This window comes from Scyliorhinus torazame, chromosome 1, assembly GCF_047496885.1.
Source record: "Scyliorhinus torazame isolate Kashiwa2021f chromosome 1, sScyTor2.1, whole genome shotgun sequence".
Classification (NCBI taxonomy): domain Eukaryota; kingdom Metazoa; phylum Chordata; class Chondrichthyes; order Carcharhiniformes; family Scyliorhinidae; genus Scyliorhinus; species Scyliorhinus torazame.
The window spans coordinates 153,954,771-153,969,372 of NC_092707.1; the positions used below are offsets into that span (position 1 = coordinate 153,954,771).

Here is a 14,602-nt window from a genome sequence, read left to right on the forward strand (position 1 = left end):
TGAGCTCCATAGTCCTTTTTAGGCACGCTTAATAAATTGTAGCGCACAAAGACTCCGAGAGACGAATAGAGTGAAGTCGATGAGGCTTTATTAAGCGTGTCTGTTCCCCCGCAGCTCGGTAGTAGACTGGCCTGCGGGGGAGGACTCCGGCTTCTTATACTCCGCCTTCAGGGCGGAGCTAGAGGTCAACGGCCAACCAGGACCCGGGATCTGTCAGCCAGTGACATTAGGGCTTCCAGTCCCACATGACCCCTAATACATACTACCACAGAAGTGAACTGTAAATATATTTGATAGAAAAGGTGTTTAAAAGCATATAGAAAATAAAAGAGCAGTTAAAGAGAGGGAAGGACTGCTTAGCAGTGAATAGTGGAATCTAGTTGTTGAAAGTGATGGTGTGAAATATATTAAATCAATATTTTGCACTTTCCTTTTACAACTGATAGTGAAATTGAAAACGTGGGTGTATTTGGAAGAAGGTATGGAATTACTGTTAGAGATGGCTGGAAAGATGATTTTTTGAAAAAAATAGCCACTTATTCAGTCACTAAGCCTTAATAACTTGCACCCTAGGAATGAAAGAGATATAGATACAGGGGCAGCACGGTAGCACAGTGGGTAGCACTGTTGATTCACAGCTCCAGGGTCCCAGGTTCGATTCCTGGCTTGGGTCACTGTCTGTCTGGAGTCTGCATGTTCTCCCGTGTCTGCGTGGGTTTCCTCCGGGTGCTCCGGTTTCCTCCCACAAGTCCTGAAAGGCACGCTGTTAAGTAATTTGGACATTCTGAATTCTCCCTCTGTGTACCCGAACAGGCGCTGGAATGTGGCGACTAGGGGCTTTTCACAGTAACTTCATTGCAGAGTTAATGTAAACCTACTTGTGACAATAAAGATTTTTTTTAAATAAAAAAATAGAGACTGATAGAAAACAAAAAGACAGTATGAAAGTGAGAGAAGGTGAGAGAGCGGAAAGGAGAGGAAAAATGAGAGAAATAATAAAAGAAAGGGAGACATAAATAGAATTGAAATAAAGAGGGAGGAAGAACAAGACAGAGAGGGAAAGGAAAAAGAAAGAAATAAAATGTGTGAGAGAAAGAGACAAAAGGGACAGAAATAACAAAACAGATCAAAAGAGGCAAGAGATACACAGAAAGGGAGAGAGAAAAAAAGAATGATAAGAAATTGAAAAAGATACAGAAACAGCATGACAGGAAGAAAGAAAAATGAGACTGAAGGAAAGAAAGAAGAAAACAGATTTTTCTTTTATATGAACACAAGATGTTTGATAGAAAAGGTGTTTAAAAGCATACAGAAAATAAAAGAGCAGTTAAAGAGAGGGAAGGACTGCTTAGCAGTGAATAGGGGAATCTAGTTGTTGAAAGTGAAATTAAAAATCCCTGTCCTTGTAATAGATCAATGATAGATCAAACTATTAATATTTCCCCAACATATATCCTTGTCAAATTCTTCCCTTACCGGAAATTCTTCCCAAACCAAACTGCATTTAGAATCAAGTTTCAGTGGAATAATGACATGGGCTGGTTGTATGCTTTATATTCTACGTAATGCTGTTCCTGTCAATAGTCTTCTTTACTATCATTCCATAATTCTATTAGCCTTTGAGTATAAAACTTCATTCTGCCTTCCCTTTTTTTAAATGGACCACGGTTGACAATTTGCCTTTGTCAATTGATTTCATAAACATCAAAGTCTCTTCAGAGAAGAAAGCAAGTTGAACTTGCCTTAACCTTGCCTCATAATTTAAGTTCCTGAAATCATCTTCGCAGTTTGCCTGACTCCATTCAAGGGCAGTCCTTGTTGTAGCTACTTGATCAGTGTGGCAAAGACAATTCCAAATGTGGTCTGACTAATACACTATACAGCCACAATACAACCTCTTTTGATGAGCATTCATTCCTTTGTACATGCAATCTAGTTTCTTATTTGTCCTCTTTTACTGTAACGAAACATTGGATAGAATGATAGACTTATTTATTACTCAAGATTCGACTTCTGGCAGTGGCCATGGTGTGAGCGGTCACAAATAGGGCAGCTCCTGCTTGAAGGCACAAAAAAGAGCTCCTCTTTTTAGCCGATACTGGGTGGAATTTTGATGAAAAAGCGGAGGTGAATGTTGGAGGAGTAGTTTCCCCTGCTAGTGGTATGTCTGCTGGTTATCAAACCCGGCAGAAAACAGTGAGAGATTTGTCTGAAGAGTTGGCGCAGGCCTGTGCTGCTGAGGCTGTTGCGACGCGTCAGGGGGTGAGCGATGACATCCTCAGGGGCTGCACCACTGGGCTCCCTGAATACCTATTCGAAGACAGAGAAAGGGGCCATCCAGGATGGGCTAGGTATAGGGCGGAATTAAGGGGACGAGAGTTAAGTGGGGAAAATGACGGATGGTAAAGGGGATTGGAGGCGTAAGCCTCCGGTAAGGCTGATAACGTGGAACATCCGGGGACTAAATGAGCCGGTTAAAAGGTCGCGGGTGTTCGCGCACCTCAGGGGCTTGAAAGCGGGGATGGTCTTTCTGCAGGAGACCCACCTCCATGTGAAGGACCAGGTTAGGTTAAGAAAGGGATGGGTGGGGAAGGCTTTTCACTCAGGATTTGTTTCAAAATCGAGGGGAGTGGCGATTTTAATGAGCAAAAAAATGGGATTTGTGAGTGCCAAGGGGGTGAGGGATCCATGTGGGAGATGTGTGATTGTGAGGGGGGTATTGGAAGGGGCACCGGTGGTGTTGGTAAATGTGTATGCCCTAAATTGGGATGTTGTGGGTTTTATGAGGGGGTTGCTGGCAGTGATCCCGGATTTGGCCACGTACCAGTTGATCATGGGAGGGGATTTTAACTGTGTCCTGGAGTCGAGGGTGGATAGGTCGAGCCCCAGGTCGATGGGCAGGGGACGAATGGCGAGGGAGCTGGGGGGGGGGTTTATGGAGAGGATGGGTGTGGTGGATCTATGGCACTTTCAGAACCTAGGGGGAAGGGAGTATTCCTTCTTTTCACATGTGTATAAGGTATATTTGAGGATTTATTACTTTGTAGTGAGTCGGGGGATTTTGGTTGGGGTGGAGGGGGCAGAGTTTGTGGGGATAGTTATCTCGGACCATGCGCCCCACTGGTTGGAGATTCGCTTTAGATCGGGACGAGAGCAGAGGCCGGGGTGGAGGTTTGACTCGGGGTTGTTGGCAGATGGAGGTTTTTGTGACAAGGTGCAGGCGGCGATTAAGGAGTATGTGGAGTTGAATCAGAATGGGGAGGTGTCGGCGGCCATTTTCTGGGAAGCACTGAAGGCAGTGGTCCGGGGGGGGGGGAAATCATTTTGTTTAAGGCGCTTGCAGATAGGGAAAGGAGGGAGGAACATGCCATTTACGACAGAGAGGGATAGGTTTAGGTATTTGGGGATTCAGGTAGTGAGGGAATGGACACGGCTCCATAAGTGGAACTTAATGAAGCTGGTGGAGGAGGCCAGGGAAGGTCTTAGGAGGTGGGATACATTGGCGGGGAGGATCCAAGTGGTGAAAATGAATATTCTGCTGAGGTTCTGGTTTATTTTCAGGCTCTCCCGATCTTTACACCAAAGGCCTTTTTTCAGAAAGTGGACACGACCATCTCGGACTTTGTATGGGCGGGGAAGGTGCCGAGGGTGGGGAGGACCCTGCTACAGAGGCAGAGGCAGCAGGGGGGGTTGGCGTTGCCGAACTTGCTTCATTAATATTGGGCGGCGGATGTGGATAAGGTACGGCGGTGGTGGGAAGGAGAAGGGGTAGAGTGGGTTAGGATGGAGGAGGAATCTTGGAAGGGGTCTAGTTTGAGGGCTATGGTGACGGCAGCATTGCCAATGGATCCGAGTAGGTATTCAGGGAGCCCGGTGGTGCAGTCCACAGTGAAGATATGGAATCAGTTGAGGAGGCACTTTATGGTGGAAGGGATGTCGGTGCTAACGCCGCTGTGCGGGAATCATGGGTTTGAGCCGAGGGGGATGGATAGTGTATACAGGAGGTGGAGGGAAGTGGGGCTGGTCAAGGTGAGGGATCTGTATTTGGAGGAGGGGTTCGCCAGTCTGGAGGAGCTAAGGGAGAGGGTAGAGCTGCCAATGGGGAGTGAGTTCAGGTATCTGCAGGTTAGGGACTTTGCACAAAAGGTCTGGAAGGGGTTCTCTGGGTTGCCGGGATACACCTTCCTGGAGCGACTGCTGTTTCCGGATGTGGAAGGAGAGGGAAGAATTGGGGATATATGTTTTGGGGTTTCAGAGAATCCAGAGCTCATGGAGAGGAGGAAGGCCGATATCGTGACCTTCGCCTCTCTGATTGCACGGTGGTGAATTTTGCTGGAGTGGCGGTCGGCATCGCCACCGGGGGTAGCGGTTTGGTTGGGTGACCTGTACGACTTAGAGAAGATAAAGTATGAGTTAAGGGGCTCTGCAGGGGTGTGTGAGGAAAGGTGGGGGATGTTTGTGACTGTGTTTGAGGAGCTGTTCGTCGCAGGGTGGGCGGGGGGGGGAGGGGTGGGAGGGTGGAAATTGGGAAAAATCTGTACAGACTATATAGTTGATTGCTGGGAAGTACGTTTCCCGGGGTGTTTATTTGCTGAAACCTGTTTTGATACATGTTTGTAATAAAATACATTTTCTTTTTAAATTACCCAAGATTCACTGCAACAATTTACCAAAGTACTTCAGCAGCACCTCAAAAACCTGAAACCTCTACCACCTAGAATTAAGGACAGGGCAGCACGTTCATGAGAACACCATTACCTTTAGATTCCCCTCCAAGTCACATATCATTCTGACTTGGAAATATATCGCTGTTCGTTGATCATTGGATCAAAATCCTGCAACTAATAACTGTGGAAGCAGCTTCATCACACGGATAGCAGCAGTTCAAGAAAGTAACTCACCACAACCTCTTTAAGGACAAACAGACATGAACAATAAATGTTGGCTTCATCAGTGATGCCTAAATCCTTTGAATTAATAGAACTTTTTAAAAATCCCTTGTCTTTACTGATCAACGTATTATACCTCTGTTGTCTGTGTGGGTTTCCTCCAGGAGCCGGTCCGGTTTCCTCCCACAGTCAAAATATGTGCAGGTTAGGTGGATTGGCCATGATAAAAATTGCCCTTTAGTATCCGGTGGTGTGCAGGTTAGGTGGGGTTATGGGAATAGAGCAGGGGAGTGGGCCTAGGTAGGTTAGGTGGATTGGCCATGATCAATTGCCCTTAGTGACCAAGAAAGGTTAGGAGGGGTTATTGGGTTACGGGGATAGGGTGGAAGTGAGGGCTTAAGTGGGTACGTGCAGACTCAATGGGCTGAATGGCCTGCTTCTGCACTTTGTAGTCTCTGGTTCTTTGGTTAATACATATTCCCTTTCTTGGGTCTTTGCTTACATTTTAATTATTTTAAACTGCACTTGCCACATACTGGTCCAAATTCTCTTCAGAATTGGATTGTATTATTCTTCATTATTTGGACTGCTTTTTAAGTCACGAACATAGAACATACAGTGCAGAAGGAGGCCATTCGGCCCATCGAGTCTGCACCGACCCACTTAAGCCCTCACTTCCACCCTATGCATGTAACCCAATAACCCCTCCTAACCTTTCTTGGTCACTAAGGGCAATTGATCATGGCCAATCCACCTAACCTGCACGTGTTTGGATTGTGGGAGGAAACTGGAGCACCCGGAGGAAACCCACGCAGACACGGGGAGAACGTGCAGACTCCGCACAGACGGTGACCCAACAGGGAATCGAACCTGGGACCCTGGTGCTGTGAAGCCACAGTGCTAATCACTTGTGCTACCGTGCTGCACAAAACAAGTTTGGAAACTTTGCATGTACATGTCCAATAGACAATACACTTCATTTCATGAGGCTGCAACATACCTCATTGGTGGAGAGTACGGTGTCTTCATCCAGACTCAGCACAGCATCCGTTGTTATGACATCATAGGGAAAGAAGCGACTGCTCATGGCCTTGAAAAAAAGAGGCATCAAGATGAATTTGGGACCTTCCCTACTCAAATGTTCCCATTTGTATTCTTATACAGTTAGCACCCCATAGGTGAAGATTGCCACTTGGGCTGAGGTGCCTGAGCAATAGGCAGCTCCCTTGGGAGAGAAATTGAGAAAACTAGATTTTAACAACTTAATGTAACTTTCGCCTTGTTTGGTATTCCGTCTCTGTTGGCTGATTCATGTCAGGCTGTGGTTCCACAGCTATCTGTTGTTCCCTATTATATTGTCTATTGCATTTCTCCATGCATGGTCTCAGTGAGTGGTAGGAGGTTGTTAAGACTTTGGGAAGTGTCATTGCTGAACCCAACCCAGTCCTCACCAAGTGCTCACAGATGCAAGTGCTGCACAGCAGTTATCGGCAGCAGGAACCCTGGCTGATATATTTGCTTCCCCTTTGTGTTTCCACTCAGCACAGACCAGGGTACTGAGTGCAAAGCTTTCCTTGTCTGCCTGCCATATTGGGACGAAGATGTAGCAACTGAGCTAGGGGTGGCACGGTGGCACAGTGGTTAGCACTGCTGCCTCATCGTGCCAGGGACCTGGGTACGATTCCGACCATGGTGACTGTGCAGTGTTTGTACATTCTACCCTTTTCTGCGTGGGTTTCCTCCGGGCGCTCTGGTTTCCTCCCACAGTCCTAAGGTGTGCAGGTATAGTGGATTGGCCATGCTAAATTGCCCTAGCGTGCAAAGGTTAGATGGGGTTAGGGTGGGGGTAGGGTGCTCTTTCTGAGGGTTGGTGCAGACTCAATGGGCCGAATGGCCTCTTCTGCAGTAAATAGCTGGCTTGTAAAGCAGACCAAGGCTAGCAGTGCGGGTTCAATTCCCGTACCAGCCTTCCCGAACAGGCGCCAGAATGTAGCGACTAGGGGCTTTTCACAGTACCTTCATTTGAAGCCTACTTGTGACAATAAGTGATTTACTGGGGCTGGTTTTGCACACTGGGCTAAATGGCTGGCTTTGAAAGCAGACCAAGTCAGGCCAGCAGCACGGTTCGATTCCCGTACTAGCCTCCCCGAACAGGCGCCGGAATGTGGCGACTAGGGGCTTTTCACAGTAACTTCATTGAAGCCTACTTGTGACAATAACCGATTTTCATTTCTATTCCAACAGACACCCAAACCCCGAGGAGAGAGGAGTAACTGGAATTACCAGATGTGGCACTCTGGGTTCCTGGAATTAAAGACTAATCTCCAGAACACTGTTGCGAGCAAACTTGGAGAAAAATCATGAGGATATCAAAAAATTGTTGTTCAAAATTCTTCGAACAATTTTGTTTTTGGAAATAAGAGCTTGTTTGGCTGGCTGCCTAAAATCACCCAATCTAAATAATGAGGAATCTTTTCACTTTCTGGTGGGATGTGGGAAGGCAGGTCAGGCAACCAATGACAGATGCAAGTTGGGCAGGGTAGTTAGAGGCAGCAGGTCATGTGATTACACCTCCAGGAAGATTTCCAAATAGAGTTGGCAGCTATACTCATAACCAGAACCATCTTTCTCCACTGCTTGGTTGATGTTTATCACAGGTGAGACGATTCTTATGGTAGGTGTGATGTTGACAGATTATCTGGGCCCATTCTGTGGAATTGTGAGCCTTGGGCCTCATCCACCACTAACCCCCCCCCCCATTTACTGTTGCACATAATTAGCAGATCATGTTAGAAGTAAAACTACTAATCACACCCAACAGATTATTAGAGTTTGTGAAGAAAAATAACCTTGGGCGAGGTCCAACGGTCACGCTGCACCAGAAAGGCAGCTCGCCGCGTGCGGCGCAGTATGGCCGATGAAAGCCGGAGGACCGGCTCCTGGGATCTACCTGGATTGCCGTGCCTCGCGAGGCCCAACCCGACCTTGCAGGATGTTGCGACGTAAAATTCCATCCATTGTGGGAAAGATCACTTTTTTAGCAAATCTGCATATTAGAGCGACACAGTTCATCTCACTCTAAAGTGCTGACTCCTGAGTAACTGGAATGACCAGATGTGGCACTCTGGGTTCCTGGAATTAAAGACTAATCTCCAGAACACTGTTGCGAGCAAACTTGGAGAAAAATCATGAGGATATCAAAAAATTGTTGTTTAAGATTCTTTGATCAATTTTGTTTTTGAGAATAAGAGCTTGTTTGACTGACTACCGAGAATCATCCGAGGCTTTGGGATTCATTCCCTTCCGAGGCTTTGGGATTCACTCCCTTCGTCTTGGAGACCTCGGGTAAGTGCTGTTCAATACTGGTCACCACAAACGGAGACCAGACGGAATGACTCACGTGAGGGTCTCCCAGAGGAGAGACCCTGGCCGGTCCAATTCAAAAGCCTCTTGACCAGCATTAACCTAGATTTCCTTGAACAAGAACCTTCATTTTATCTGCAGTTGTAACTTTCATGTCCATGTGATATTCTCTGGATGCAGGTTACAGAAAGTCCATGATTTTTTAGAGGCTGCACGCAGTTTACATATAGTTTGTGTACGCGGCCTATACAAACTGGACACAACTATCACTAGGATATGTTAAAGGTATTAACAAGCCACATACAGGTTGTCTGTAGGCTGAAAATATGCAGCTTCCATACATGTGGGCTACATCCAGGCTGTGTACAAGTTTATACCCAGTGCCAACAGAAAACAAAAATGTTCAGACTACACACAGGTTATATACTGGACATTTTTGTTATTCATTCAAGGGATGTGGGCGATGCTGCTGGGCCAGCATTTATTGCCCATCCCTAATTGTCCTCGAACTGAGTGGCTTGTTAGACCATTTTGGAGGACTTTTTAAGAGTCAACCACAGTGCTGTGGGTCTGGAGTGACATGTAGGCCAAGCCAGATAAGGACGGCAGATATCCTTCCCTGAAGGACATTAGTGAACCAGGTGGATTTTTACGACAATCGACAATAGTTTCATGGTCATCATCAGGCTTTTAATTCCAGATTTTTAATGAACTCAAATACCACCATCTGCCATGGCGGGATTCGAACATGAGTCGTTAAAGCAACACCCTGGGGGTGAGATCTTCCGGCGTTCACGCTTGCGGGATCCTCTGGTCACGCCGACGGTGCACCCCCACCAGGGGTTTCCTGGTGGCTCGAAGGCAGATTCAATGGGAAATCTTATTGACAGCGGTGGGACCAGAAGACCCGACCGCTCGCCAGCAGCCCACCTCCCACCACTGGGAAACACATCAACGGGAGGCCAGTGAATCTCGCCCTAGGTCTGTGGATTACCAGTCCAGCGACAGTACCACTTTGCTACTGCCTCCCCCATGCATGCTATATACAATCTCAAACTATATATTCTGAAATCACATATGCTGTGTAGACAAAATACAGAAGATAAATACTGTGTTGACGTTACATACAGAATTTACAGCACAGAAATAGGCAATTCAGTAGCCAGTTATTTTTCGGCTCGACATGGGCCTCCTCCCACTCTATTTACTTAATTTCACCCGATCAACATATACTCTTTTGTTCCTCACGTACTTCTGCTTAAATTTAGCCATGTGATCTATATACATCTACATGAGCTAATCAGAGGGAAAATAGAGGCTATTGTTTGTGTTGAGAATTAAAAGAACAGAAAATTGCTTTTTATATGGCACCTTTCGCAATCACAGGATATCCCAAAGTGCTTTACAGTTAATGAGGCAATTTTGAAGAATGAATGTAGGAAACACGGGAATCAATTTGCGCACAGCAAGCTCCTATAAACAGCAGTGCGATTTGACCAGATAATCTCTTTTAGTAGACTTCCAGTGGTGGCATGTAGGTAGCTCCTGCCAGAGCATTTCTTTACTGGCCCTTTTCCCGGGGTGTTTTGGTGGATAATCTCTTCCCATCTGAAGGTATAAGAAGCCATCAGACGAAAATTCGTTGACAGGCCCGGGGGCTTCGCGTGGCTCCGCAGGAGAGAAGATGGCGGTGGCGGCTCCAATCGCGGATGGGGCACTGGCAACTGAGTTTGATAAGCACTTCGAGAGGCAACGAAGAGTGATGACTGAAACTCTTCAAAAGTCAATCAAAGGAGGTGCTGGGTCCCATCTGAGAAAAGTTGGAAAAAACTTTGGAGACGATGAAGGAGCACGGCGAGGTGTTGAAGGCTGTGGAGACAGCTATGGTGAGGCACAGTGAGCATATTGCCTCGCTGGAGGCCAAGATCTCATTGGTAGCAGAGAATAATAAGAGTCTGAAGGCAAAGGTGGACGACCTTGAGAATCGGTCGAGGAGACAAAACCTCAGAATCCTGGGGTTGCTGGAGGGTGTGAAGGGCCCGAAGACTACTGCTTATTTCTCGCAAATGTTCGGGAAGATGATAGGGGAGGGTGGACTCATGTCCCCTCCAGAACTGGACAGGGCCCATTGAACACTCCGGCAGAAGCCTCGGGTGAATGAAACCACCACGGACAGTCATTGTAAGATTTCATAGTTTCCAGGGGAAGGAGCGGGTCCTGAAATGGGCCAAGGAGCACCATGATTCCAGGTGGGAAGGCAGCCTCGTTAGAATTTGTGACGATGTCGGAGCGGAGCTTACGAGGAGCCGGGCGGCCTTCAATAAGGCTCAGGTCACATTGTACAAGAACGGAATGTGGTTTGGAGTGGTGTATCCGGCGAAGTCGTGAGTTACCTACGAGTCACAGGACTATTGTTTTGATGCTTCAGAGGAGGCTGATGCCTTCGTTGAAGATCATTCACTTGGTTCAAGTTCATGGAGCTTTTTGGGGACGTTTATTTTGCTGATGAGAAGTCAGAGTCTTCGATAACGCACACGGTGCTGCCAGTCCTTGAATGACAGGCGCTGCCGGTACACATGAGGCCTAATGCAGGGTCTCCTTCCCAATTCCTCCTCAGCTTGTTGGGTGGCCAGCTCTCCATCCTCACTGGCTGGCTCCTGTTCCTGTGGGGCAGACTCTGCTACTGCAGGGTTCTCCCCGAGCAGATCCTGCTCGTCCAGCCTCAGTGCATCCCCCAGGGTTGCGTCGGCTAGGGTGATGGCAACCATTCCTTTTTTTAAAATAAATTTAGAGTACCCAATTATTTTTATTTTTTCCAATTAAGGGGCAATTTAGCGTGGCCAATTCACTTAGCCTGCACATCTTTGGGTTGTGGGGGTGAAACCCACGCAGACATGGGGAGAAGGGGCAAACTCCACACGGACAGTGACGCAGGGACGGGATTCGAACCCGGGTCCTCAGCGCCGTAGTCCCAGTGCTAACCACTGCGCCACATGCCACCCTCGATGGCAACCATTCCTGGTTGGATTCCGAAATCCATTGTCTGCAGGGCGTGAAAGGCAGGTATTTTAGGATGGTGTGTACCCCCGTGCTCAACCCGGTCTAATGGACTACACGGTGGCCCGTCCTGTACTACAGTCCCTTCCCCCTAATGTCCCTGTCCCCCTAGCTCCCTCCTCCCCACACCCACTCCCGGCCATTCCCCCTAGTACTCTGCCCTCCTCACTGCACCCCTGGCCCCATCGGTGCCCGGCACCCATCCCTGCTGGCAGGAGTACCGGTGCCTGGCACTACCAATGTCAGCGGTACGTTCTGCAGACCCCGTCTGGTGCCCTCCTATAGGGGTTGTTGTGAGTGTTGCCCTTGGGTGGGCCATGTGATGTCCCATCGGCTGGTGGCGCCTGTTTGTCGGGTGGGGGTAGGCGAGGTGGGGTGGAGGGAGGGGTTGAGGGTGGGGATAGGTTTGGTGGGATGCAGGGAGTGGTTTAGAGTGGGGGGATGGATCGTGTGGGGGGATCGAGTGGGGGGATACGGCCGGTATTGCTCTATGCAACTGCGTGTCATGGCGGATGGTCAGTGGGTTTGCATCAAGGTGGCTACCTTGCAGGCCATGGGGGTCACTCTGGTCCCAGATGTCACACCGACGCCACGGCTCATCCCCTGGTCAACCCCGCTACTCCCCTCGGGCCTGGCAGACGCCCCCATCCTCCATCAGCCATGCCAGTGGCAAGACCGGCAACCCACTTTCACACCTCAAACATGACCTACCTTCGCTCTCCATCAGCAGCCGCTGTGCCTTATTCCCGATTTTTAAAACCACAAGTGAACATCGCCTTCATTACTTCCGCCTGGCAGAGGCAGAGCATCGCGGGAGTCCCGGAGAATACCAGGATGGGCCCGTTAATGATATGCCAATGGTGTTTACTGTATGTGCTTCATAGAATGCATTCACTCTGCTGTCGAGGCACCGATGCATGGCATTTCGTCGCACACCCGGCGCCGGCCTGAATTTTTGGCTGACTTGCAATTCTCATCCTGATCGCGCTTCCCAATTCCAGTGTCAGTCACTGGAGAATCCTGCCCTATGTTCTCCCGCCGGAGCAGACTTGCAACCATTGATGATGCTCCTGGGAGCGCAATCCAGCAAGCAATTCAGTGTTCCGTGCCCCCCCCACCCCCAAGTATGGGGGTGACCCGACCCACCCCACCACCACCAGGGACCATTGTAATATGCCCCCCCCCCCCCTCCCAGCGCCCCCTGTAATAGGGAGAGACCCCCACTGGCACCTCTGTAATAGGGGGTCTATTAGCACCAGGTTAGTTCTCGAATGGTGACTATGAGCTTTTCTTTGTTTCACTTTGTGGGTACGTTTGGTGACCATCTTGAGTGGGCCTTGGGCCTCCACTCTCTGGGCAGGCGCTTGATGATCCCTCTCGGTGGAAATGGCTAGCTTCGGGTTGAGGGAGGTTCGGAATCCCCAGGTTTGTCACCTGGAGTGAAAGGGGGTTGGTTGCCCAGTAAAAAGGTTGAGAATATTTGTTCACCTTAAGAACCTTAGGGCCGATGTGGTGTTTTTGCAGGAGATGGATCTGCAGATAAGGGATCGGACCAGGCTGCCGAAGGTGAGCCAGGTGTTTCAATCGGGCTTCAATGGCAGGGTCTGGTTACTGGGTTCTTGGCAGGCACGTTGGTGGCATTGGTCAATGTATATGTCCAGAATTGTGATGATATGCCTCATTTGAAAACTGTTGGCTTCAATTCCAGATTTGAATACGCCCCAATTGATTTTTTGGAGGTGATTTAAACTGCATACTTGATCCAAAGTTGGATCATAAGACCATAAGACTATAAGACCATAAGACATAAAAGCAGAATTAGGCCACTTGGCTCATCGAGTCTGCTCCGACATTCAATCATGGCTGATATTTTCTCATCCCCATTCTCCTGCCTTCTTCCCATAACCCCTGATCTTATTAATCAAGAACTTATCTATCTCTGTCTTAAAGGCACTCAGTGATTTGGCCTCCACAGCCTTGTGTGGCAAAAAGTTCCACAGATTCACCACCCGCTGGCCGAAGAAATTCTTCCTCGTCCTTTTAGTCTGAGATTGTGTCCTCGGGTTCTAGTTTCTCCTACAAGTGGAAACATCCTCTCCACGTCCACTCTATCCAGGCCTCGCAGTATCCTGTAAGTTTCAATAAGATCCCCCTCATCCTTTTAAACTCCAACAAGTACAGACCCAGAGTCCTCAACCGTCCCTCATATGACAAGTCCTTCATTCCAGGGATTATTCTTGTGAACCTCCTCTGGACCCTTTCCAAGGCCAGCACATCCTTCCTTAGATACAGGGCACAAAACAGCTCACTCCACATGGGTCTGACCAGAGCCTTATACAGCCTCAGAAGTACTTTCCTGGTCTTGTATTCTAGCCCTCTCAATATGAATGCTAACATTGCATTTGCCTTCCTCACTGCCGACTGAACCTGCACGTTAACCTTAAGAGAATCGTGAACAAGGACTCCCAAGTCACTTTGTGCTTCTGATTTACTAAGTATTTCCCCATTTAAAAAATAGTCTAAGCCTAAATTCCTCCTTCCAAAGTGCATAACCTCATACTTTTCCACATTGTATTTCATTTGCCACTTCATTGCCCACTCTCCTAGCCTGTCCAAATCCTTCTGCAGCCCCCTTGCTTCCTCAATACTACCTGTCCCTCTACAGATCTTTGTATCATCTGCAAACTTAGCAACAGTGCCTTCAGTTCCTTCTTCCAGATCATTAATGTATATTGTGAAAAGTTGTGGTCCCAGCACAGACCCCTGAGGCACACCACTAGTCACCGGCTGCCATCCTGAAAAATACCCTTTATCCCCACTCTATCCATGCCAGGATCTTACCCTTAACACCATGGGCTCTTAACTTATTTAACAATCTCCTATGCAGCACCTTGTCAAAGGTCTTCTGGAAATCTAAATAAATCACGTCCACTGGTTCTCCTTTGTCTAACTTCCTTGTTACCTCCTCAAAGAACTCCAACAGATGTCAGACATGACCTCCCTTTGACAAAGCCGTGCTGACTCAGTCCTATTTTACCATGCACTTTCAAGTACTCCGCGATCTCATCTTTAATAATGGATTCTAAAATCTTACCAATGAACGAAGTCAGGCTAACCGGCCTATAATTCCCATCTTCTGCCTCCCTCCCTTCTTAAACACCAGTGTTACATTAGCCACTTTCCAGTCCTCTGGGACCCTTCCTGCCTCCAGTGATTCCTGAAAGATCACCACCAATACCTCCACAATCTCCTCAGCTATCTCTTTTAGAACCCTGGGATGTAGTCCATCTGGT

At 48.1% G+C, this 14,602-nt stretch overlaps 1 protein-coding gene across 2 annotated transcripts in view; it reads right to left on the reverse strand.

Annotated features, from left to right (window-relative positions):
• LOC140415180 (exostosin-1-like) overlaps nucleotides 1–14,602 on the reverse strand; it is a 510,761-nt gene that overhangs the window by 43,632 nt on the left and 452,527 nt on the right. Inside the window, exon 8 of one of the 2 annotated variants that reach the window (XM_072501033.1) lies at nucleotides 5,890–5,979. The exons of the other annotated variant lie outside the window; for it this stretch is intronic. Coding sequence (XP_072357134.1) covers nucleotides 5,890–5,979 — 90 coding nt within the window. The remainder of the gene's footprint in view (nucleotides 1–5,889; nucleotides 5,980–14,602) is intronic. 2 annotated transcript variants of the gene reach the window in all.